This window comes from Pholcus phalangioides, unplaced genomic scaffold, assembly GCF_987345545.1.
Source record: "Pholcus phalangioides strain wild (caught in Gottingen) unplaced genomic scaffold, Ppha-v1.0 ptg000015l_1, whole genome shotgun sequence".
Classification (NCBI taxonomy): Eukaryota; Metazoa; Arthropoda; class Arachnida; order Araneae; family Pholcidae; genus Pholcus; species Pholcus phalangioides.
In genome coordinates, this window is record NW_028301608.1 from 79,120,992 (window position 1) to 79,145,438 (window position 24,447).

The 24,447-nt window shown below is 34.9% G+C and overlaps 1 protein-coding gene across 1 annotated transcript; it reads left to right on the forward strand.

The window, feature by feature from the left end:
• Window positions 1-527: 527 nt before the first annotated feature.
• On the forward strand, window positions 528-23,710 carry LOC149076764 (cytochrome P450 302a1, mitochondrial-like). Its single transcript, XM_089244425.1, has 10 exons — window positions 528-768; window positions 6,522-6,708; window positions 7,875-8,112; window positions 10,071-10,258; window positions 10,395-10,587; window positions 13,463-13,610; window positions 14,912-15,078; window positions 15,949-16,027; window positions 17,656-17,862; window positions 22,686-23,710. The coding sequence occupies exons 2-10, from the start codon at window positions 6,522-6,524 to the stop codon at window positions 22,797-22,799; spliced, it is 1,521 nt and encodes a 506-aa protein (XP_089100551.1). The 5' UTR covers window positions 528-768; the 3' UTR covers window positions 22,800-23,710.
• The last annotated feature ends 737 nt before the right edge of the window (window positions 23,711-24,447 follow it).

The following is a 24,447-nucleotide window of genomic DNA, read 5'->3' on the forward strand; positions in this document are numbered from 1 at the left end:
GGAAAGAGCGATAACCCCTAGCGATAAGCTGGTACCTGACTGGTGTAGTAGGTTCATGAAAGTAATGAAAGTAAAACACGGCAATGACATCCAACAAATGCCCTAGCGAATGGCAGAGACCCCAAAACCTACCATGAACCTCTTTACCGCTTCAGGGAGAAATCCCCGTACACCTTGAATGCAGTTATAAAAAAATTCCCGTTTTTTGAATTTTTTAGAGCCTCCCCCCCCACCTTTTGCTTTTTTAGTTTCGTCGTTCAGAGAATAGGAAAGGGTTGAGAAGGGAGGGGAGGGGCACATTTATATCCCACATATACACACACACAGTACTAGATTTTTCAAGGTCACCTCATAAAATGTGAGAAAAGATGCCTTTCTCTCTTTACTTTTCTTTTCTTCGCAAATCATCTTCGTTGTAGTAAAGTGTGCGGTCGTGCTACTGGTCGCTGCGATGAAGGCCGAATTCGATGATATTTTTCTTTCTTTCATAATTATTGGTGGACGTAAACACATCATCATCGTGTATCAGTTTGTTCTTGACGTAATCGTGGGTGCAGATGGCGGAGGAGAAGATATTTTCTCTCGTTCGCTGCCTTTCCACCCCTCAACTCCCTATTTTTCACTGGTAGAAAATTTCAACGATCTCTGGCATCACATGTGTGATGTTCGTCTCTGACATGTCGAATCGGAGGATGTGAGCGATGTTTACATTCTCCAGAAACATCTGGAACTATTGAACGGAAATCTCGAGACCTCTAGTCAGACAAGGTACCGTAAGCACATTTCTTTTTTCATTTAAAAAAATTATGAAATATAGCCTGAATAAAATGAAATTAAAAAATAATAATAATAACATCAGTGCTAAACTTCTAAGAACGCATCTTCATTCGTTTTCGTCGCCTTTTCAATATCTTTTTTTTTCATTTTGAAAATATCCAATTTTGCTGAAACTAGCGTTTTTTCATTGCGATTTATGACATAGTCAATAAAGATAATGTCATAAAACTTCCCAACGAAGAGACGTTTTTTTTGTGAACATCAAATTAAGATCGGCTGAAAACAGAAAAATAATTAAGGTATTGTGGTTAGTAAACGAAGTTCGGGGAAACTGAACAGCATTTTGTATAAATAGTGTTGATTTTATCAGACTTAAGAAACAAATCGGAAAAATGTTCCTTCCATGCAATCGTTTAAGAACATATTTGTAGAATACCAGAGCAACCCCGGATCGACGAATAAAACTATTAATGGAATTCGAATGATTTTCTTCGATTAATCAAAATCTCTTCTGATGGAATTATTAAACAATCTTTTGCCCTCTATGGAACTGCGTATGTTTCCATATACATGCAAATACATGATAAAAAAAACATTATACAAATTTCTTTTCTCAATTTTTTAGTGTTTTAGAAAATACATCTTTTAGTGTCATTTCAGTTCAAAATACGGCCTATATAAGTTCAGTCCTTTTTTTTATCTAAGAAGAGTTGATTTCTTGTCGTTGTTTTTCGAGCGCTTCTTGAATTTTACGTGATATTTTATCCTCGATTGTAATTAATTAAAAAAATCCACTCTAATTATATTGTCTTGTTGATCTATTGTTTCAATGAAGAATATGCTAACAGCACCCAGTTACATCCGTATTTGTAAAAAAAAATTCAATACGTTTTTATGAGGGTGAACCATAGGGGATTAAAGATGAATTATTATAAGTTCAAAACTAATTAAAATATAGAGAAATATGAAATCAATTTGGTTGTACTTTCTTGTCACATAATTTATAAAAAAAAAAGGGTTTACAATATGTATCCTTCAGGTTTATGAAAACATATCTCTTAGTACTAATACCGAAAAAAACGACATATTATTATTATTCTTCAAACTAAAAAAGAATATACCATAACTGAAAATCACTACAGGTATATGCTGCATACACTATTGTGCTATAAAATACATACAGTGAAAGTCTTTATAATGAAAATCTCGCTATAACGACTGATTTGCAAGTGATTATCAAATAGCTAACGTTGAAGATACAAAAATTATTCGGGTATAGCGAGTTGAAAATTAGGAAGCATTCGCTATAACGTCAGAAGAATTCTCAAAAATGCTAGTTTTACCTTCTCTTTTTTCAAATTAATTAATTAAACAAGATGACTTTTGTCATGGCACATGCTCCTCGTAAAAATTACTCAGAGGCACTTCGAACAAAGAATGGTCACAGAAAAGTCAAATTGTCTTAACTCTATCTTCCTTCTTATTTTTTATTTTTCCCATGGGTTGAGTGATGATTTTATTCGACTTTTATCTCTCTTCCAAGACATCACGGCACCACAACTTGTAGTTTAAAGTCACTTTCAAAAGACTGAGAAAATCGTGCTAAAAAACCTTTACGATAAGCGGGAAAATGTTCACGAGTCCATACAGCCATGGATGAGAAGCGATGTAACAATAATTGAGGCTTTTAATTGTCTGTTGGTCAACAGACATTAACTGCTGCGAGACCAAAAATGAATTTCATATAATAGAGTTCATTTTAGTTGCTAGTATTAGAACGGAATGATCTGTAAGACATTTTAATGCAGATAAAGTAGCAATTATCTGCAATTTTGTAACATGATAGAGCAAAAAATTGGAAATTCGCTTTTAACGAGAAGTCTGTTATAACAGCAGTTTTTCTCGTGACTGCAAACAGTCGTTATAATAAACTTTTACTGTATTTAACTTCAGTCGAGTCTCAATATAATGAAGTTGCTTTGTTCTATCAAATAAGTCGTTATATATAAATAGTTTTGACGATTCTTTATAGCTCATTAAGGAAAATGTGAGCATTTCACTAAAGATTTTATTGAAAAAAAATTTGATTCATAGAAGTTCGTTATAAATATGAAGACTGCTGTATTTTGAAAAGAACAATAAAATATTCTGTAGAAATTTCAAGAAACTACTAGAGTACAGTATTTGCGTCTTAAAATTTCTTTTTTAAATTGGGTATTTTCGCTTATGTAACTGTCAGAATAATTTATTATTATTAAAAGAAAATCGGTGAAAATGGAATAAACACTCGGAGATAGATGAAGTAAAAACATCGCATCATCATATCCCATTGCTACTGTTGTTGTATTGCTACGTCGAAACACAGCAATGACCTATTAAAATTTTATATGCTGTTGTGTCGTGATCGAGTTATGATACGACTCGATCAGACATATAACAATTTTCCCGGACACTTTTAATAAGTCTGCAAACTCCGGCCAGAAAAAGACTAATCTTCTCTCTTCAAAAACAGTACTTCCAAGTATTACCATAAAAGCCATTTCGAACTTGTTTGAATGATTGTGTGCTTATATTTTACTCTTTTCTCAGTTCTTTCTTTTTTAAGGTATCCGACTACGTTGAAAACGTCTTTTTGGGATAAAATATCGATTTTTACTATTTTTTATTATAGCCCTCTTTATTGTGATTCCAAAACCGGCCTTGTTTTGTTTATGTGACGCTTAGAATCGAAGTTATTCCACTCAGTGTTGTGTTGCGTTTTTACATACCAGTATTCCATGAATAAAAACTTGAACGTGTTTTACGAAGAATGCTATTTTTTTGATATTTAGTCTGAGTTTGAAATTGGATTTCTAAAAATCTATTCGTTGTATCGTTGTAAAATTTGAAAATGATATGCTGGCATATATTGGTGACGTTATGAACCTATGAGGTCTGTCACATATGCTGTATTTGTCTAATTACAGTGTTTTATTGAAATTTCAAAAAATTCACACATACATTAACAGATTTCAGAGTTACTTATGAGCATAATATACAATCCTTAAAATTTTATTTCAAAACGTGCACCATGACTAGCTGAATATACTGCGAAATAACAAAACATTTCATTCACAGAAATGTTTGCAATCGCGTTTCGAATATTACATGAATTTTGCTTAAAAATTGACATAAAAATAAGTGAAAAGATGATTATTATAATCGATGATACATATCCCAGGCTTTCATCGCTTTCATCATGATTTGTAACAGAAGGTCAAACACGGGTGTAAACCAGAATCATAAGTTTTAGGGAAATGACAAAAAGGAGTCCAAAATTTATGATCGTTTTCATCAGTTTACGGCACTTTTTATCAAAAATGTTTTTAAAGTTCACTCTAGTACCATTTTATAGAAAAGTGCTCTCGAACGTAGTCAGATACCTTAATGCATAATATACAAGGTCAAAAATGTACTTTCTCGAGTGAAGCGTTTTTGACCATTAGCTAGTACATACTCAGTTAAATGCATCACCCATTTCATCATTTAGGAACTGTTAATTGTGGAGTAATTTTCGAAAAAACTTATATGGAATGAGAGGTACTCGGAGTGAAAGAAAATGTTTTTTTTGATAGTGATAATAAGCTGCAAAGTATCTGACCGAGAAGATATACATATCGCACATTTTTCAGCCTTATCCTTCGTCGTTCTATTAATTTCCACCATGGGCGAAAAAAAGAAAAGAAAAAAATTCATCATCGAAATAGATCATTAACCCACTGAGCTTCTGGTTTACACCCGTGTTTTACCTTCTGTTACAAATTATGATGAAAAGCGATGAAAGCCTGCGATATGTATCACACATTGATAATAATAATCATCCGCAGAACTTTTCAAAAACATTTAGGAATTCGAAAATACATAAAAAACAGGTGGAACTTACGGAGACAAATAAGAAAACAATCCTGAATCCAAAAGTCAAACGATTTTTTTTTTTGTAAAATACACGTAAATGTTTACAAAGCCAGCACTTATAATGTATTTGCTCTCTCCAGCGTGGTCCCTTATAATTATCACTTATAATGTCATAGAATAAATATGCAGGCTTTCCCAAATTGTTTGTTCATAGGACTATATGCAACCGTTGATTTTAGAAACATATACTTTCACTTATAAGAAGTTTTCAAAGGACGTGCGCTTACTCAAAATGTCTAAAATTTCGCCAGGGGGTCGTACACACGAAAAATAGCTCTTCTCATTTGCTCTGAGACGTCATTCACAACAAAATTGCATTTTTTTAAATGTAATATTAACAGACATATTTGACTTCGGAGTGTTTTCAGCATTTATTGCAATGATTGAGTGTGTGTTCATCAACGAATAACGCAAATACACGAATTTTCGTGTATTTGCCTTATTTGATGATGACTTCTTAATATTCTTGGACAGAGTTGATCTATTCTTACATATTGAGAGTGTGGCTCACAAACTCCGAAACGTAAATCAAATTCGAAGTTGCAAAAATTCTGCAATTGTTAAAAAAATTAATTGTTATTTATTGTGAATAAAAAAAATATAATGGTTGAGTTCATTCTATATTTGTGTACAGTCCCTAAAAATGGCAACTTTTGAGCCAATGAAAACTTGCCAATACAATGATAAGTTTCAAAAAACAGCGAAATACTTAACATCTCGATCAATATATCGCATTTAAAAAATTTCGATGAATATATCTCATTTAAAAATGTGAAATGTTTTGTAAATGACTTTGAGAGCGGGATCTACATTTCAATAACTGGATGTTTCAGTACACGGGGACCATATAAAAAGTTAGTTTATTCTTAATTTTTTTATGTATATGATCCCTCAAGAAATTTTGAGATTTTTAAGTGACTGCACGTCATTAAAAACTTTTTATATTCGTAAGTATATTTCAAGAATCAACGGTTGCAGAGATATCTGTTGTGCTAACAATTTGGGATAGCCTGTGTAGGGAAAACAAGCACTTTTATTTGTGTATTTGTTTTTTTCCATTTCGAAAACTGGTACATGGAATTGGGCACGTGATAACTCCAACCTTCTTTTAAGTTGTGCTCACACGACTGTGTGAGCGTAAGGTGCGTTTAGTTGTAATTGAAAAAAAAATATTGAGTGAGGGGATGGTAATTTTTCCTATCAAATAACTTTTTTTCCATACTAGGGAACGACATGAAATATGCTTAAATCAATAACTTTGTCTGGAACTGGAGGAAAAACTACGTAGCACTAGCAAATAACAATAAATTTATGTCCTACGATCCTACGAATCATTTTGGTACTCATGGGGGCAGTTTCCAAGGAAATTGAAATTTACAGCTGCTAGGTGAATTACTACGTTGTTTTTTGTCCCTCCTATTTCTGACATGAAATATACGCCTTTTTGTGAATATTATCTCAGCTTGGACGGTGTAAAAAAATTTCGGTTAATCTTTTTTTGAATTTTGGAATAGAATTTCTATTTTCGACAAACAATTTTCTATTTGTTTCGTTTCTCTCTGCATAAAACAGCGCAAAAGCTGTTGAAATGGCATCTCTGATATCTATGAAGATTTGTCTTGAGTATTCTTTTGAAGTTTCCAAGGGAATATAAAATATAAATGCCATGGATAAGTGATACATAAATATATAAACGTGGTACTCATTTTTCATGTTCCAGTGCGGTCACGTGTTCATGATCGCATTATGTTGGCTAAGCATTACAGTAAGTACGCATTTTCTGCTTTCAGATGAAGCCTTCATCTGCTTCGGTTTTCGTGGCACGCGGCATCGTTCCTCATCTGACGAGGAGATCATGTACACATGCAGAGGCAATAACTGACTCGAGGACGGTGGATGTCAAACCGTTCGAAATGATGCCCGGTCCAAAACCTTTACCCCTAATAGGTAACATATGGAGATATTTGCCAGTCATTGGTGAGTACATTTAACGCATTCCAAATATTTCAGTGCTCAGCATAGGCTCTTAAGTATAATGGGGAAAAAAACAACACGAAAGCGCGCGGACTACCCGATTATATGATTGGTGCTTGAATCTATAATATACACAGCTGACTCTCGATTTACGAACTTATTCGTTCCTGAAGTACGTTCGTAAACCGAAACAATTTTTCCCATAGGAATTAGAATGCAAAATGAATTAATCCTTTCCTGGGAACCCGAAAGTTTCTGGTGTGAACAACAGTAAGCTCATGAACATTTCTTAAAAACCAATGCAAATCAGGGGTGCGCAACCTCTGGCCCGTAGACCAAATGTGGCACCAAGGGGTTCTATTCGGCTCGCGAACGGGAATATTTTTTTGGTATCATGGGACGAATGAAACGAAATAACCTCTTTTTTTCCCACATAACTGGTTTCAAAATGTTAAATCGTGCAATTTCATGTTCCGTATTGTAAAACAGAATTTTATTTTCCTTTAAGCTAAAATCCTTTTTTTAAACTCAGAAATTGTAAAAATGGATTAAGAATGGCACTGTTTAATGTGCATTGTGAATTAGGGTATACTTTTTTGATGCACGATACGTTCCATAGATCCCTTACGGAAGTCCTTCGGCCGAGGAACTGTGAATATGGTCTGCTGAAAGAAACTGACCGTGAACTGAAGAAAGGGATTTTTTGTACTGCAATCCTTCACTGTAGGAAAGAAATTGCAAAAGAAGCGCTACAGTACATGGATCATAACGAATATTTTTGCCTGATTATGATATTGTGAACTGAGTACGGGAATGTCAACAGGGGAGCCTTCTGACCTCCTACAAAGTCCTGCAGGTTCATAACGATAACTTATAGAGAAAAAAATTGTTCTGGTTCACCCCTAGCTTCATAATGCACAAGAAGAAAAAAGGTTTTGACGAAAAATAATTTGAAGTCCTGATAATTATAAACGAATTTTTTCCCATGTTATGACATTGGTCTGTACTTTGCAAAAGTGCTAGTGATACCCGAATGATAACATTAGCAATGATTCCAATAAGCAGCGTCTACTATGTAATAAAAGATCGATAAAAAATTTAATGCAATACAGCTCGTGTTCAGTGCTCTAGATTTGGTTTCTTTTTCTTCTCAAAATTTTTTATTGTAGGTGAATATACGTTTGAGAAAATCCACAGGACCTATGAGAAGATGCACCGGCAATACGGTCCGATAATCAGAGAGCAGCTAACTCAAAACAAGGTGATGGTGCACGTCTTCAATCCTGAAGACATACTGACGGTCTATCATTTCTCCGGTAAATACCCAATGAGGAAGAGTCATCACGCCCTCGCCCAATACCGATTGGAAAGACCTGACATCTACAAGAACGTCGGGCTTTTCCCAAGGTATATTCCCGGATTAAATTCATTTTTGTACCACATTTCTCTAACTTTGCTGCTATTACGGCATTGCCTATGATAGGGGTGAGCAAACTTTTCAGTCCGTGGGTCAGATATGCGTTTATTCTGTCGCTCGCGGGACAGAAACTTGTATTATTAATGTGACCATATGACCTGTATTTTACGGGACATTTCTGTCATTTTGGACGTGCAAACTTTTTTTTTTTATAAAATTTCCGATTTTCTCTTTTTATTTTCAATGAGGTTTAACCGAACATTTGAAATGAAGAGTTGAGATTTTTTTTCATGTCTTAGTCATAATTATTATAATATAATTTATATCGCAATTAATTACAGTCATGTATAAGCATAATCATCACACATATTTGTCAAACATACATTTTGTTTGGTAAATTATGAATTTTCACTTATTGCGTATTGTGGAAACTCCCTACTTCCAGCCATTGGTGATTTTGCAACAATTTTAGTGACAGTTTTCAAGTTTACTTGCTTTTAAAATTCATTTTGCCATAATTAGCATGTTAACTTGCATTTGGCATTTTTTTAACGATAATTTGTGATATACCACATACATCCCGATTCTCTGTTTCTAGTATTTTTACAAAGGAAATACGGTCAGTCTGGGTATTTATTGTGTTGTGTGTATTGATATTTTACTACCGGAACACATTCACGGGCCGTAGTTTGCCCATCACTAGTCTGGGGAACAACGTGTTTCACGTCCGTTATATTCTGTATCAGGTTTTGAACAGCTATCGATTAGTGGTACTCCTTGTTGTAACTTGCACATGACTTTGTTACACGACCGATAAACACTATCGTAGTTTATGACCTTTGCTTACAGTCCGTGAGATATGGACTGAATTGAACTTGGCGTTGATGCGATGAGAGGAGAAATTAAAAACAAAAATCTTTAGTGAAGGACACGAACACACACATGATGATGCTGATGATCGGTGAGAAAAGATATTAATAAAAGTGATTTTTTGTTCATTTGAGAAAAAGAAAGATTGCTCTGATTATACAATATATATGAAAAGCTATTTCCCCCCACCAATTTCTTGTTTGTTTTGAAATGATAAACCAGGTGATATTTTTTTCCTCTCTGCTCTTTACTGCAATATTTAATTGGTTATGAATACATATTGCGTGTAGATGTTTCGGTAAATGTGATAAATCCGGTTATTGTGCATAATCATCCAACCATTTCTGTGAGTTTGATATATTTCCTTAAATTTATCACTTATATTAGGGATTATGTATAACATTCAAGCGTGGTTGGTAAATCTGATAAATGCTAAAAGAATTATCACTAACCGATGATCATGTATGCACAATACTCAAAGCGTTATATTATGATCTATCATTTAACCAATTTCGCTAGTACACTCCGATATAATGAACTATTACTTAACAAATTCTTCGATTTAACGAATTTTTACAAGTTTCTGTGCGTATGAAATTAGACCCCAATTTAACAAACTGTTATTCAACGTATTCTACAATCGGACCCCCTATAAGACTCATTCAGGATTTTTTCATATTTATCAAATTAACCAATTATACAAATTCTAATACAACGCCACAAGAGGCAAAATGCCCAACGAGGTGGCTGATGAAAAGATGCCCATAAAAATATGGATGTCATATATTTCAAAAATTCAGCAACCCAATTAAAAATGCAATTAACACAAATTATAAACAATATATACACAATTACATTAAGATATTGCGCATAATCACCGGTGAAAGCGATAACATCCAATTTACCAACGACACTTGGGTATTATCCATATCTGTAGGTAAAAGTGATAAATTTAACAAACTTACCGAGATGATTGGCGATTATGCATAATAACCAATTTATCACACATCGTAACATATATTTTTTTCTATTCGGTACCATTTTTGTTTTGTCCGAATAATTTGTGCGTGATTCATAGCAACGGAGAAGACTGGTATCGATTCAGGAGACTTTTCCAGAAGATTCTTCTCAGTCCACAGACAGTTGATCATTATTCCACGGTTCTGGAAGATATATCTGATGACCTCGTCTCCAGAATTCCTAAGCGATTGAACGAGAAGATGGAATTCGACATCCAACCCGAGCTGTTGAAATTTGCGGTAGAATGTGAGTAAAAAAAAAAAAAAAACAAAGTTGCAAATAAAACAGCACGACCGAATATTGAAAAAAAGCTAAGAAAATAGATGGTTTTTGTCAACGTGAAATAACTTTTGTGTGTGTGAATGGGCGTTTTGAATTTCAGGTGTTGGGGCCGTCACGCTCAACAAAAGGCTCGGCTGCTTGTCTGAAGAAGGCAACAAAGAGATCACTGAGTTATTGAAAGCCGCGCACGACACGCACGAGGCCGTTTACATCACCGAGATGAGCCCCTTTTTCGGGTTCTTTACGACTCCCAGTTACAAGAGGCTCGTTGCTGCCCAAGATTTTCTCGCCAGGTATAATAAGAACAAATAAAAAATCTCATATTTCTTTATTATTGTATCAGGGGGGCTCAGACTCTTTGCAGTTTTTGATTTTCAAGAGTAATTGTACGTGATTTTTATTTTCACAAAGGAGAGGTAGTTATACCTTTTGGAACATATAAAAGTTGGCCACTTTGTGAAGTGATCAGCTCAGTTGATCCCTACACACAGGATCGTAACTATGATTTTTGCCACCCCCCTACAACTTTAAAATTCGATAATTGATAATTTTGTAATGGTTTTCTTTGTTCCCACCCATCACTGCCGCCCCTAAATTTTGACACCCGGGACAGTTGTTCCCCCTCCCCAGTTCCGGTCCTGCCTATATATACCTACATATGTATCACTGAGATATCGATATTCAGATTCCTTGGATCGTTAGGGTTGCCATAGCTAACCATAATAATTATGGATAGCTATGGATAATTATAAATGTTCATAATTATCTTAAAACAAATACGCCAACTCGGCGATGATCCCCTAATCATAGGGAGCGATATATAGGGGCAGGCTGAGACAGTTCTTTCTCACTTTCAGAAACATTTTCAGAAGAACTAGAAAGAAAATTTAGAAGGGGAGAAACGGTATGAACCTTAAGTTAACATATATAATTCCTATTTTGTTCAAATACGAGAAATAGGCCTGAACAGCATTTTTCCTAAAAAAACTGGGTAGATTATGAAATCGCGTATATGAAACCCACGAATAACCGAGGGGGCTCACTGCACTTCAAGTAATATCTGCGCTTACGGGCCCTTTAACACGGAGCGGATTTGGATGCGGACTCGGGTCCGGAAGAAGTTTTAACAATCGGTATATACGGAGCCTTTCAGACGGTGCGAAATGCGCAAACGCAAATGCAACTTCGAAGTATTCATGCGGGTTCGGATGGCGTCCGCATTTGTCAAAACTTATATAGGTGCGGGCTCCGCATCCGCACATACATGTTTTGTACATTAGATTACATGGAGCTATTCACACGATGCGGGTCCGGGTGGAACTCTTTGGCTTTAAAGATAATTAATTTTATCTTTTAAAGATAATTTTGCATGGGATTTTTTAAGTTATTTGCCATAAATACCCTTAAAAACACCATATGAGAAATTGTACATGGCTCTTGGTCATTTAGGTTCTACACCAGCTCCCCCCCCCCTCCCGATTTTATTACACGGTCTCGCACTTTTGTTCATTTTTGTATGCTTGTATACGCTTCTTTAAATCTAGCATTTGAATGCATATTATCAAAGTGTACTCTAGGCACCCTAAAATGGCCCCCCCGAACTTGTATAACCTGATAATTTTCGAATTTGCCTGCCCTCGCATATACTTTTAGAAATTGTATTTGAATTCACATAACTCGGGATCCTTTAGGTCCCACGCCAGGGACCCCCGATTTATTTTTTATTTTTACTTATTTGCTTGTGCGGTCTCGAATTTTTGTGTATATATTTATACCAGCGCATGCTACTTTGAATCTTGTATTTGAATGCATATTGTCAAAGGGTCGCCCAGGTAACTTAAAGTAGGTGCGTCCCACACTGTAAACTATGTTTTTTCCAAAAAATTTGGGATGATCGACGAGAAAAAAATGGGATAGCTGAAGTTTTTTTTTTGATGGGAGAAAAGTATAGAACTAAATGAAAAAAAAAAACTACACTGTTCTAAGGTACACAATGTTCCACCAGTGGTGAAAAATACAAATAGCTTTATGCACAGTCTTAGTATGATTGAGTGCTTGGTGTGGTTCATCAGGTGATTGCATAGTTTATAATTACTAAATTTATATAATACTAAAACGTGAAATATTGAGAAGAAATACGGCAAGAAGAAGAGCGTAATTTTGTTACTAAAACGTGCCTACTTTCAAAATCTATACAATGGTTACAGACAAAGAGCTTAAATATGACATTCAGTTGTGAGGCTATGTATTTCTAATCTCTCACTCCAGAAGCTTCAGCTAGAAAACAATACTATTAAAGCTATTCAAAGTGTTTCAAGGATTACTATGTTCCATAGTAATGGAACATAGCCGCTGTGGTGGTCGAGTGGTTATAGTGACGGACTCGCGATGCGAGAATCCGGGTTCGAACTCCACAGTGGCGGTCGGCTGAAGTTGGTTTTCTGTGGTTCCCAACTTCAAATGCGAGCCGATCTCCCCGTTAAAAAGTCTCGCCACAGAGAGCAACAGTCCTACAACGATAAATCATTCAATTATAACACTTCACTCATAGTTTGAAAAACTGATGGCAGATGGCAGCACTACACATAACAAGCATTACACAGAAACAAAAAACTTTACGTCAGGTTGCACTATACGTACACGCACATTCCCGCATGTACCGATTCATTGGGGGTTCCGGAAGGGTGGGCTCGGGGAAAAATGGCTCGGGGATCTATGAGGTTCTTAAGTCAGCCACCTCGTTGGGCAATTTGCCTGTTGTGGCGTTGTATTTGTACTTGTACATGTACAACAGTTTCCCCCTACGCTACTTCCCAGAAAAATCGTGAATTTAACTAATTAAAGCTAAAATCCCGAAATTTAGTATGAAATCTTGTAAATCACCATTCAGTTTTGTAATACGGTTTTGCAAGATTTTATTTATATGACAGTTAAAGTCACACGAATATAATTATGTTGAAGGGAATTTAATTAAAAAAATTCAAATTAAATTTTTTTGAATGAAAATCGTTAAAAAGCATGAATTTTTTGGACGATTCAAACTTTTAGAAGCATAATGACATTTGTATTCACAAATGAAGAATTTTAAACATCAATGTGCAGGCCGAAAATGAAGTTAGAATGTTTGTTTTTCATCCTGCTGTATTTTTTTGCTTTGTGTTGCTTCAGTATGGTCGAAAAAAACATGAAGGAGGCATCGAAAGATCCCGATAAATTCACGAACTCGATGCAAGCAAAAATGTTAGCTGTACCAGAGGCCGATCACAAAGATGTCTTCACCATGATATTGGATCTTTTCCTCGCCGGTATCGATAGCGTAAGACTCACTACATATTCGAATTGCTTCACATTTCTAATTCTATCAAAACCAAATTTAACCAGTCACCTGGACAATTAATTTCTCCGTGTGTTACCCACGATGCTCCTTTTTATGAAGATGCGCATGCTTTTTCTCTTCTTTTTTATATTTTTAGAAATTTGAAGCTATTAAAACATTTTTTTACTGAACTTTTTATAAAGAAACCTTAAAACTGATGTTCTTTGCTATATATTCAAATCAAAAAATAATAATAAAAGTTAATTAGTAAAACTAATTAGTTTTCTAAATAGAAATACTGAATTCTTAATTAAAAAAAGTGCAATGATAGCATGGGCTGTTCAAGTTCAAAATGAATGCAGAAAAATATTTCTCAGCAATTCATGTTAAAAATTATGCATTGAAATTTATAAAATGACATGCAAATTTTATATATTTTTTCCAGTATGTTCCTATTATAAGATAGAAAATATATTTATAAAACGCTTGGGGGATTCAGCCTTGCAAAGCATGGAGAAGATAATAGTAATACTAACCTCAGATCTTGAAATATAATTTTTTATTTTTTTAGAACAATGTGATCCTCACGTATTCCCAAGAGATCCGTAAGATCTGTCCAGGGAGTTTTTTTAATGTTAGTAGACATTCATGCCCGAATCGGGATCCGAATCCAGACCTGCAGTCAGAGGCTAGCTCCCCCTAACCACTGGACTGCCTAGCAGCTAAATTATTCGATTCCATCTAATGGTGAGATAATAAAGTAGAAGGATGCCTATGCAGGTGGCAACAGCAGTATGACGAACTATTCCGGCATATCCACGTGATAAAGACCGAAAATCTGCATGATGGCATACGCCGTCGTAGGCACCACTGTTACTTATGATAGCGACGGCAAATGCCGTCGTAGCCAGATAACTGCTTTCAATAAGCAATCATCTTGTTTAACAGAGATAGTTTTAAGTAGCAGATTATAGACTGTATATTCATGGAGAAAGACTATAATTATGCTTTTCCGATTATATTACAAAAGAAAATTCTTGAAAATAATCAAGAACTCAAACAGAAACACTCTCCATTGAAAAAAAAAAATGCAACATGTTCTTAATCACAGATAGGCATGTATTTTTTAAATGATGTGTTGCAAACGCGTCTTTTCTCATGAATTGAGTTTACACCTTTTTGTTAGAAAAATGAAAGTTGATAAAATAATAATTGCATGTACGCTTCAGACTTTTTTCTTTCATCAAATTATATCATATTCTCTATAGTTTTTATGGACACGAATTATTTCTTGTTTCCAGACAGCATATACAACGTCATTCGCTCTTTACAATCTTTGTAAAAATCAGAGAGTCCAGTCGAAGCTTAGGGAAGAGCTGATTCAGTTTATTCCGAATAAAACCGACAGGATCAACGGAAAGATAGAGACTATGCGATATCTGCATCTAGTTGTGAAGGAAAGCTTAAGGTAAGGAGAGATAATGTGCACATTCACATCGAACTATTGAGCGTTGTTTTCTACCTAATGATCAAATGATGCTAAAAAGTCATCATTGATGACTTTTCAGGTATTGACCAACCCCCTACTCATTTCCATTTTTAAAGTCACACATAACTTGCAGGAATTAAGGGTTTTTCAGAATGGATGATCACCTAATACCCATGAATAACTAAATTCGACTTAGAATCAAAACAAAAACTTAGATTGAAAAACTTAGAATATGACAAACATTTCAGTGTTATATGTTGATGGAGGTCATCGAAGGCTTTACGTTGATTCCTTTATTGGCTAGTGTTTTGCGGCTGTTTTCTGTGTTCGGCGATATTGCTTAAAGAATAATCCTAGATTTGTTCTAACATTAAACGAAGCGCCTAGGATATTATTTGAGAAGAAATGAAGATATATGTGAATTCCTTCTTCTCACACATCGTGAAACGCTGTTTCTTTTTTTCAATGAAGTCTTGAGCAAACACTTTCTGCAAACACTTGGCTTATTTGATCTTGCCGTTGTAATAGATAGACCATATGTAAAGAGTCGGAATGTAAGAATTCACATTGCGATACAGTCGAAATGTATATATACGTATCATGTGGTGAATATTACGATCAAAAACAGGATGCTTGAAGGTGTTTCGAGTTACCTCGAGTTGGAAGTTAGGTGTTTCCATCTTCTCTCTTTCACGTTCGAATTTTACGATTTTACGACCAAGGAATATCCTCGTATTTATTCCCTTAATTAGGAGTTTAAACTAATTTTGTCATGAACATGTATGTTCATATTTTTAATACATATGAGTAACATAAAGTACATATTTAATATATTTGTGTATATTGCAGATTAAACCCGGTGTCTATTGGAAATGGTAGAGTGTTAGACAGAGATCTCGTGCTTTCAGGATATCGAGTTCCTGCAGGGGTGAGAAATATATCTTTTTAAACAAAAGCTTAGGTTGTACTGAAAATTTGATGACTCCACAAATACTTTCGGTAATTGTAAAAATAATCTGAGATTTTAAATGTACATAAAATCACTTCGTCAATGTTGAAATCCTATTTTCTCGAGAAACCACGCATCCTAAAGTTTTTAGCACCGAGGAAGAAGAAGCATTTACTAGTCACGTTGACAAAATGTGTGATTTTGAGTTTATAGTAACCAAGCCTTTAAAGCCTGTTAAAAGAGGTCTAAGAGGTTTTTTTAGGGTGACTTGTAAGACGTAGGTTGTTAATGTATTAGAAATTCCAAACAAAATATTGAAATATTGTTTTATGAATGTTATTAAATGTTTATTGTTTTATAACATTATTTTTATGATCAATACAAGTTGAAATATAAGTTTTATCTCAAAAATTGAAGTTTTATTACGAGCCCAGGTTCAAAAGAAATACCCTCGCTTTTTATTTAATACTTTAAAATAGGAAAAAGTAAAGTGAGCCAAACTTATCCACAGACAAGGGTAAAATTGATTCAAAAATGATATATTTTTTAATTAGCAAATTTAAAAAAAATCAGTTTTTTATTTACATGTACATAATATAAGATAGCCTATCGATATATTTCACCAGAAATTAGAAGTAGTAATCAAATATTGGGTTTATTGGAAAGTGAATTTGAAATTTACAAAACATCGGCCAAAGTACCCTACTTTTACGGTAGTACGGAAACTTCGTGTGCGAAGGGGATTCCGCCTCCCAGCGTGAATAAATTAATTTTTGTTTCTTGTTGTTGGCCCAAGGGCCCCACAGCCCCGAATCAAACTGGGAGCCCCAAATTGGTGAATGCTTTCTTCAATACTCAAATTGTATTTTTTATTTATCCTGAATTTCCATCAGTTCTTGAAGAGTACTTCTTTCATTAATCATGAAATAAATTCTTTCATTGGTTCTGATAATTCTGAATTTTAATAACTTTGTTATTTCTATCATTCATTCTAGAATAATTTTTTGCATTGATCTGAATTTTCAATTCCGAATTTTAATAATTTCATTATGTCTTCCATTTACTCTGGAATTATGTCTCACATTAATTCTGGAATTATTTCTTTCATTAATTCTGATTTTTTATAGGTGCTGATACATTTTCTTTCAATTAGTTTTCTTATTTTTATAATTCATCAATCCCAAATTTCCCCATTACTTTTCAGATTATTTCTTTCATCAGGCACTAATTTTCATTAGTTTTTGGAATTTTTTTCTGTGCTAAATTCTCATAAATCTGAAATTTTCAAAGTGTCAAGGCGTCCCAAGCTCAACAATTTATTTACACACCGTGCCCTGTCACTGTTAAAGGTGGCACTGCTTGCATGTACCAATTCGTTCAGAAATTCCCCAGAGGAATGTTTTCGAGGTGCATGTTTGGTTAAGTAATAGTACTTTCCTGAGAACTGATAGTGTATTTTTGGAGCAACGATTAAAGAAAAATGCATGGGAAATTGATTGCTATCTCATTATTGTAAATGTTGATTGCAAATATCGAATTAGTCGTTTCCTACCGTGTGATGATAATGGGAAATGGGTAAATTTAACGTCTCATGATATATTTTTCAGACGCATGCAATTCTCCATCATCAGACGGCCAGCAAACTCGATGAGAATTTCCCCGATCCTGAGACGTTTCTTCCAGAACGTTGGGAGACGGCACCGAAAGACAAACCACAGTCTTACTTTATCACCTCGGCTCCATTCGGGTTCGGTCCCAGGAGTTGCATCGGAAGGAAATTCGCTCAACGTGAAATGAACCTCGTCATATCAAAGGTGAAGAGTCATTTTTTGCTTCTACGCTCAAACTTAAAAATTGTTAATTTCATCCACAGAGAATTTATTTTAGTCACGGTCTCGTTATAACGACTCCACGTTATAGCAACCATTCCATTAAAAAAGACCGGTTTTCATATAGCGACCATCCCATACGTTCATCTTTTGATGTAACGACCTCCTAATATTCCGTCCGTTTTCCATATAACGATGTGGGTCGTTATAACGAGCGTTGACTGTATACAGAAAGAAAATTATTTAAATTTTCTTTTTTTCAGTGAGTTAGATCATTTCATTATTTCCTAGATTGTGATTTTTATCTCTGTGTATAGTTGTAGGACGTTATGTCGTATTTAATTTATTATTACGTCTCGTATAACCTTTTTCTAAATAATTCATAAAAAAATAAATAATTTAAGAAAAAATGCTTCATGTGATGAATGTTTCACTTTTAAAAATTCTACGGACCTTCAGGCACACACTTATCTTATGCATTTATGTATATATAAACACTATAAAAAAGTTCTGGAATATAAGTGGTGTCGATGCATCCATTAACTTTTTCTTTTCAAACAAATTTTAATGGATTCTGAGTCAAGTAACTAAAAAAATCACAGCTGATCATTTAAATATTTTTCCCCCCTGAGATATTAAATTTTAAATATTATTGAAATTAATAATACTATAATGAATATTATCATTAGAATTGCAAATATTTTTTCTGAATTATATTCAATAATAAATGAACATCACTTATCACGAGAAACATATACTAGAATTTTCGAAAGGCAAATCATTAATACTATACACAGGGTGATTACTTGAGTCTCTTGGTAAAATAAATTAATGGCGAATCGTTGATCCTAGAGGCATACTTTTAACTAGATAAAGTATCTAGAAAAAAATTCTACTTTTCAAAGTGTAATATTCGCTGAGATATTTGAATTTGAAAAAATTTACTGAAAAAAGGGGGAAGAATACCATAAGGAGCACTCGGGTTCAAACCCCACCGTCGCTACAGGAGCGGTAGAAACTATGGGTTCAATAAAAGATCCCGCGGTCGGCTGAAGTCTGTTTTCTGTGGTTCCCAACTTCAAGGCGCGAATGCGAGCCGATCTTCCCTTTAAAAAGTCTCGCCACAGAGAACAACAGACCTACAAACAGTACAAATGTAATTCAATCATAACACATCACTCACTTCACGTCTGAAATATAGATGTGGCAGCACTGAAAAATCAAACACAACACTGCATACGCACTCAGACTGTTAGAGTACACGCACAGTTACTCTTCCGACACAACTCACTAGGTAGTAAATCGCCCATAGATGGTGATAGACCTGAGTTGTGCTCGGTTTGAAAGAAAGAAAGAAAGAAACAAGCATAAAGAACAACATACCCGTTAGTTTATGCAGTCATTTTCTTTATTTTCAACGAATTTTGAATCCCACTATTTCAATGAATACCATTAACTACTCTACACTTTACTACTAACTCTACACTTAACAATTTTTGTTGGCCTCATGACAGGTAGGACAAAAAAACTTTCTCTCTTTCTAGTTGAGTTTTTCTCTCATAGAATAACCAAATAAAAAGTTAATTATTTTTATTTTAGTAACTATACCCTTGCAATATGAATGACGTATCCGAGGTCCACACGTTATTTGGATAGATAGTTCCCAATTGGAAGTATGCTTCTAAGATCAACGGTTCGCAAGTAATTTGCGGAAAAGCGATTCAAGTAATAACCCTGTACGTAATAAAAGGAAATAAAATACACAGCAGTTGCCCCATTTCTAAAATAATTCTGACTCATCCTAGCCACAGGACCAGCAGCATTTTTATGATTATCCTGTTCAAGTTTACTACAGTTTCAAGTAAAATCGAGTTCAAGAACTGACAAAAATATCTCCAAAATGGGGAGGGGGGGGGGGGGGGCTGAAAGAAAATTCATTGAGGAAACAAAGTTTTTCTTGACATTTTTTCATAATACACAAATGTGCTTTCGGTATTTGAATACGAATAAAAATGCATTCCCGGCCATTGAAAAACAAAAGAGGAAAAATATGGACAGAGTGACACCTTATTACCATTACATTCACGTGTGTTTGTTTATCAGGTAGTTTTTCAAAATTTAAATGTGATTTCCTGGCTTTCAAAATGAAAAAATGAAAAAAAAATTCAAATATCATTCAAGGAATTACACCCAACGCAGCATTTTTGGAGTTATTTTATTTTGTGGTTTTCACGCGCACAGGTATTATAAATTTTTGAAATATATTTTTCTTCCAAGTTTTTGCAAGGCCGATATTACACTATCAAAGTTTGGTAAAGTTCTTTTATAAAACTTGAAAAATGCAATCAGTAAGCGAATCGGTTGCATTCCAACGAATGCAACCGTTAGGCTTATCGGTTGTTTTCAAGTTTTGTAAAAGATCTTTTATCAAATTTCACTGTATAATCCCGGCCTACGCTTATTTTTGAAAAACAATAATAACTTCCTAAAGAGCTGGAATTTGCTGCATTCTCCGAATTCATGGAATTTATTAACCTTATTTGCGAATGTTTGATAAGTTCGTGATAAAAAATTCATGAATATGACACATGAATATGTATGAATTATAAAAATAATTATCTGGATATTTATGCCAAGGTGAACTCGGAAAAAATAGTCATCTGGACTCCACCGGGTATCGAACCCAGGTCTTCCCTCAAACCGGGCAAGTACGTTACCATATATACCACTGGAGACACGACCTCACTTTCCTGATTTGGTAGCACACTTGCCCGGTCCGCAAGAGGCTCTGGGTTCGATTTCCGGAAGGAGACCAGATGACTTCTCTTTTCGAGTTCACTTCAGCATAAATATTCAAAAAAAGGTCTATTTCCTTGATGTAAAATACTATTATTAAACTAGCACTATTAAATATTAGAACATTACATACAGACAGACATGACCGCTGACCGCCCAGAGAGACAATTTTGGGATGGTTTTCGTTCTTTCCTAAAGGAATGGACGGTTTCAGAGAGCAATAATATATACAGTCAAACTCGGTTACACGACACCTTGGCTATAACGTCAATAATTATCAGTCCTGGCTAATTCCTATAGGGAAAAATGTTAATGAATCTTGCATACAACATCGATCCAAACGCAGTGACCTCGAATATTAACACCATATTTTTCGTTGTTTTATCCTTCGTTTCTATGGCGTTTTCCTAAGAGATCCCTAGAATAGAGAACTGATGACAATCAGGGAATTTTTAAAAAAAAAATGTCTGCCGTATTAAACTTTATTTCCGTGAATATATTTTTACTCACTGCTGTGAAATAAAACTCACTTGATGTTTGATTTCACACCAAAAGGGCTGCTCATAAGCAATAATTGGTAAATTGGCGACGTCCTGTTTGTGTCCCAATGAGCCCTGCATTTTTATCGATAAAGTATAATCGCCGTAATCACATTAATAATGAAATTTCAACTGGAAGTGCAAATATAGTATATATATTTTTTTATACGGTATTTTTGATCGCACCTGGTTACATTTTTGATATTTAAAAGGGTCTTGAAAATTTCAACCTTAATAAATCCGAGAAATTAAAAAAATTCTCGGAATCTTCAATGTCGTTATTTATTTACCGAGTTCGATTGTACTTCAGTATTTAATAACGGTGCTCAACATTTAGGAGTTTGCGGGCCCCTTCTCATTCACTTAAAACATAACAACTATTAACTGGGTTAGGAATATGCCACGGGACATTCAAGTGATCTGGAACTTTTGCCATGGGTCATTTTAGAGTATCTACAAATGTGCCACGGGTCACATCAATGATCTGTAAATGTGCCGCAGGCCGCTTGAATGATGTGGAACTGTGCCGCTGGTCGCTCAAGTTATATAGAATGGTGCTGAGAGTCACCCAAGTGATCTGAAAGTGTGTTCGGGGCTCTTGAGTGATTTGTAAATATGCCGCGGGTCACTTAAGTGATTTGGAAGTGTGCTACGGGCCACTGAGTGATCCGGGAACATGTCACGGGTCACTCAAGTGATGCGGAACTGCACCGCTGGTTAGGGGCCACTTAAGTGATATTGAAATGTGTCGCTTAGTTCATTTTTACAAAATTAAATCCGATGTCGCGGCCCACGTCAGATGACAGTGAAGGCCGCATTTGGCCCGCGGAGCAAGGGTTTTGATCATGTATGGCCACATAATATTCTTTTGACATTATAGAGCTTCATACCGTTAAACAAAACGCATACAAAGATTAAGAAAGACAAAAAAAAAGTTGCAACAATAAAACATAGTTTTAACAGTTATTTTCCTTTTCCTTGACTTGTGAGGGATTTATAGCTATTCGAGATGACCGATAACAACCAGCTTTTTTTTACATTATTTGTGAAACCTTGACGTATTTTCCAGACGTACTTGAAACCCACTGCCTTATTAGTGACTTCAAGTGGAATTATTTCGAAACATATAAAGAGGGCATCGATCTTACTGTGATTTTTTTTTCTTTTTGGCAGTGAGATAATCAGTCATATCTTAATGGCGCAACGTTTCAGCGAAAGTAAAAAAAAACCCCACGTATATGAATTGTGCACAGATTTTGGTTTTTTGTTAAAAATTACTATCACCGTCATTTTTGATCATTATTCATGATTTACACGGGGTTAATTGTTTAAGTGAATGGAGTAAAAACGAATGATATGATAAACGATTGCTTTGAAAGATTAATTTCTCAATCCTGTGAAATGTTCGGATGATGAAATACACGTGGAAAGAAATTTCTAAGATATTCTTTTTTTTCCCTTCTCTTTTTACAGATAATTCGGAATTATAGGATCGAATACCATTACGAAGACATCGACAGTTACAATAGACTTATAAACGTACCAGATAAACCACTTCGATTCCGATTTTTCCCTGTTGATAGATGAGACTTTGATGAGATGCTCGAAGTGACGTATGGATCTATAAGTACCGTATCTCCCCCGCATTAGGTGGCATGCCATTAACATCGAAGGGGGGGGGGGAGCATCAGCTTTTTCGAATGTTTGTGTCTGGTTTATTCCCGGCATGCCGGGAAAAGCGAGGTTCAACAAGGATCAGATGATACAATCAGAAAATTGATATCGATCTATATCAAATTCAAATAAATTTTCGAATCGGAATAACATGATAGTTTTCACTGTAGCAAACGTGTTTTGTCTAGAAATTTGATAACAATAATGAATATTGAACTCTTACTTTCGCTCTCAAGTAATTATCGTCAGCCTTGTACGAGAAATACAGAGATACCGTGTTTTGCACGCCGTTTTTTTTTTTTTTTTTCTCTGCACAGTCAGAGATAAAAAAACATGCTGTCGCATTTCTATTGGAACAGTTTATTTTGCAGTGCAATTCATCACAATGCAAAAAATACTTCACAGTCTACTAGTTTTTCATTTAGCTCATCTAATTTACGAGATTATATATAGACTGCAACATTTGCAATAAACCATGATTAATGATAGCAAAAACTAAAGTGAAATTTCATAGAAAAATTCTAAAATGAGTACAGACAAGATTAAAATCATCCAATTCAAATGATTCTTGAAGTCTGGATAGTCAAAAATTTTCCGGAATCAGTGGCACGAATTTCCCGGCTTGCCAGAGAATACGGATATTCCCGGCATGCTTTTCTCCTTCGATGTTTTCCAGCATGACAGCTAATGTGGGGGGGGGGGAATACGGTATTTCCTAAATATGATATGCAGCAAATATGTATATAAAATGTGAAAATTTATCGTGGAAGCATGTGCTCATTTTTTTTTTATCTAGAAGCAATAAAAATATGTATTATTTCTACAAAAACTATTTGGTAATCATTTTTTCTATCCGCGAGGCATCGACGACCTTATTCTTTGAGAGCAAACTATATGACTGTATTTCAAATATTTAGCAAATCTCTGATTGGAGGAATTCCCGCAAATACAGGGTCAAGACAACACCTTCTGCTTTAGAAGGTATTGGTCAAGAAGACTGTCATCACGATGGATCGTGGTAAAATCAAGAAACTATTATAATTATGATGGAACTGTTTTAAAATAGTTTTGCGAGAAAGATCCATCAAATGAAACTCTGACAAGAGTCACTCCCTTTAAAAAAACACTGTGTGGGTATTTTTCTTACTATAATTTTTCTTACCAAAAATTTTTCTTTCTCATCGTTTGAATTCGAGGAAGACTTGGGAGCATGGGCGGAGATACGTGGGGGAGGGGGCGGGGGGTGGGCATTGTCCCCCCCCATCGTCAAAGGTGGAGTCGACTGATCTAATGTATAACATATGTTACCGGCAAAGTATGAAATCCAGGCATTCTATACAATGCCTAGGCATTGTATAGAATGCCTGGTCGTTTCAGGCAAAGTATGAAATACCGGTTTTATTCTATACTTTGCCTAGGCATTCTATAGAATGCCTAAACACAATCCAGGCAAAGTATGAAATATCTTCTTCCAACAAATCTCTTTAGGGGCGGTATAAAATATTACATAAAATTAAAATTTCACAGAATTTTCTTTTTTTTTCGTTCTCGTGAAAAAGGA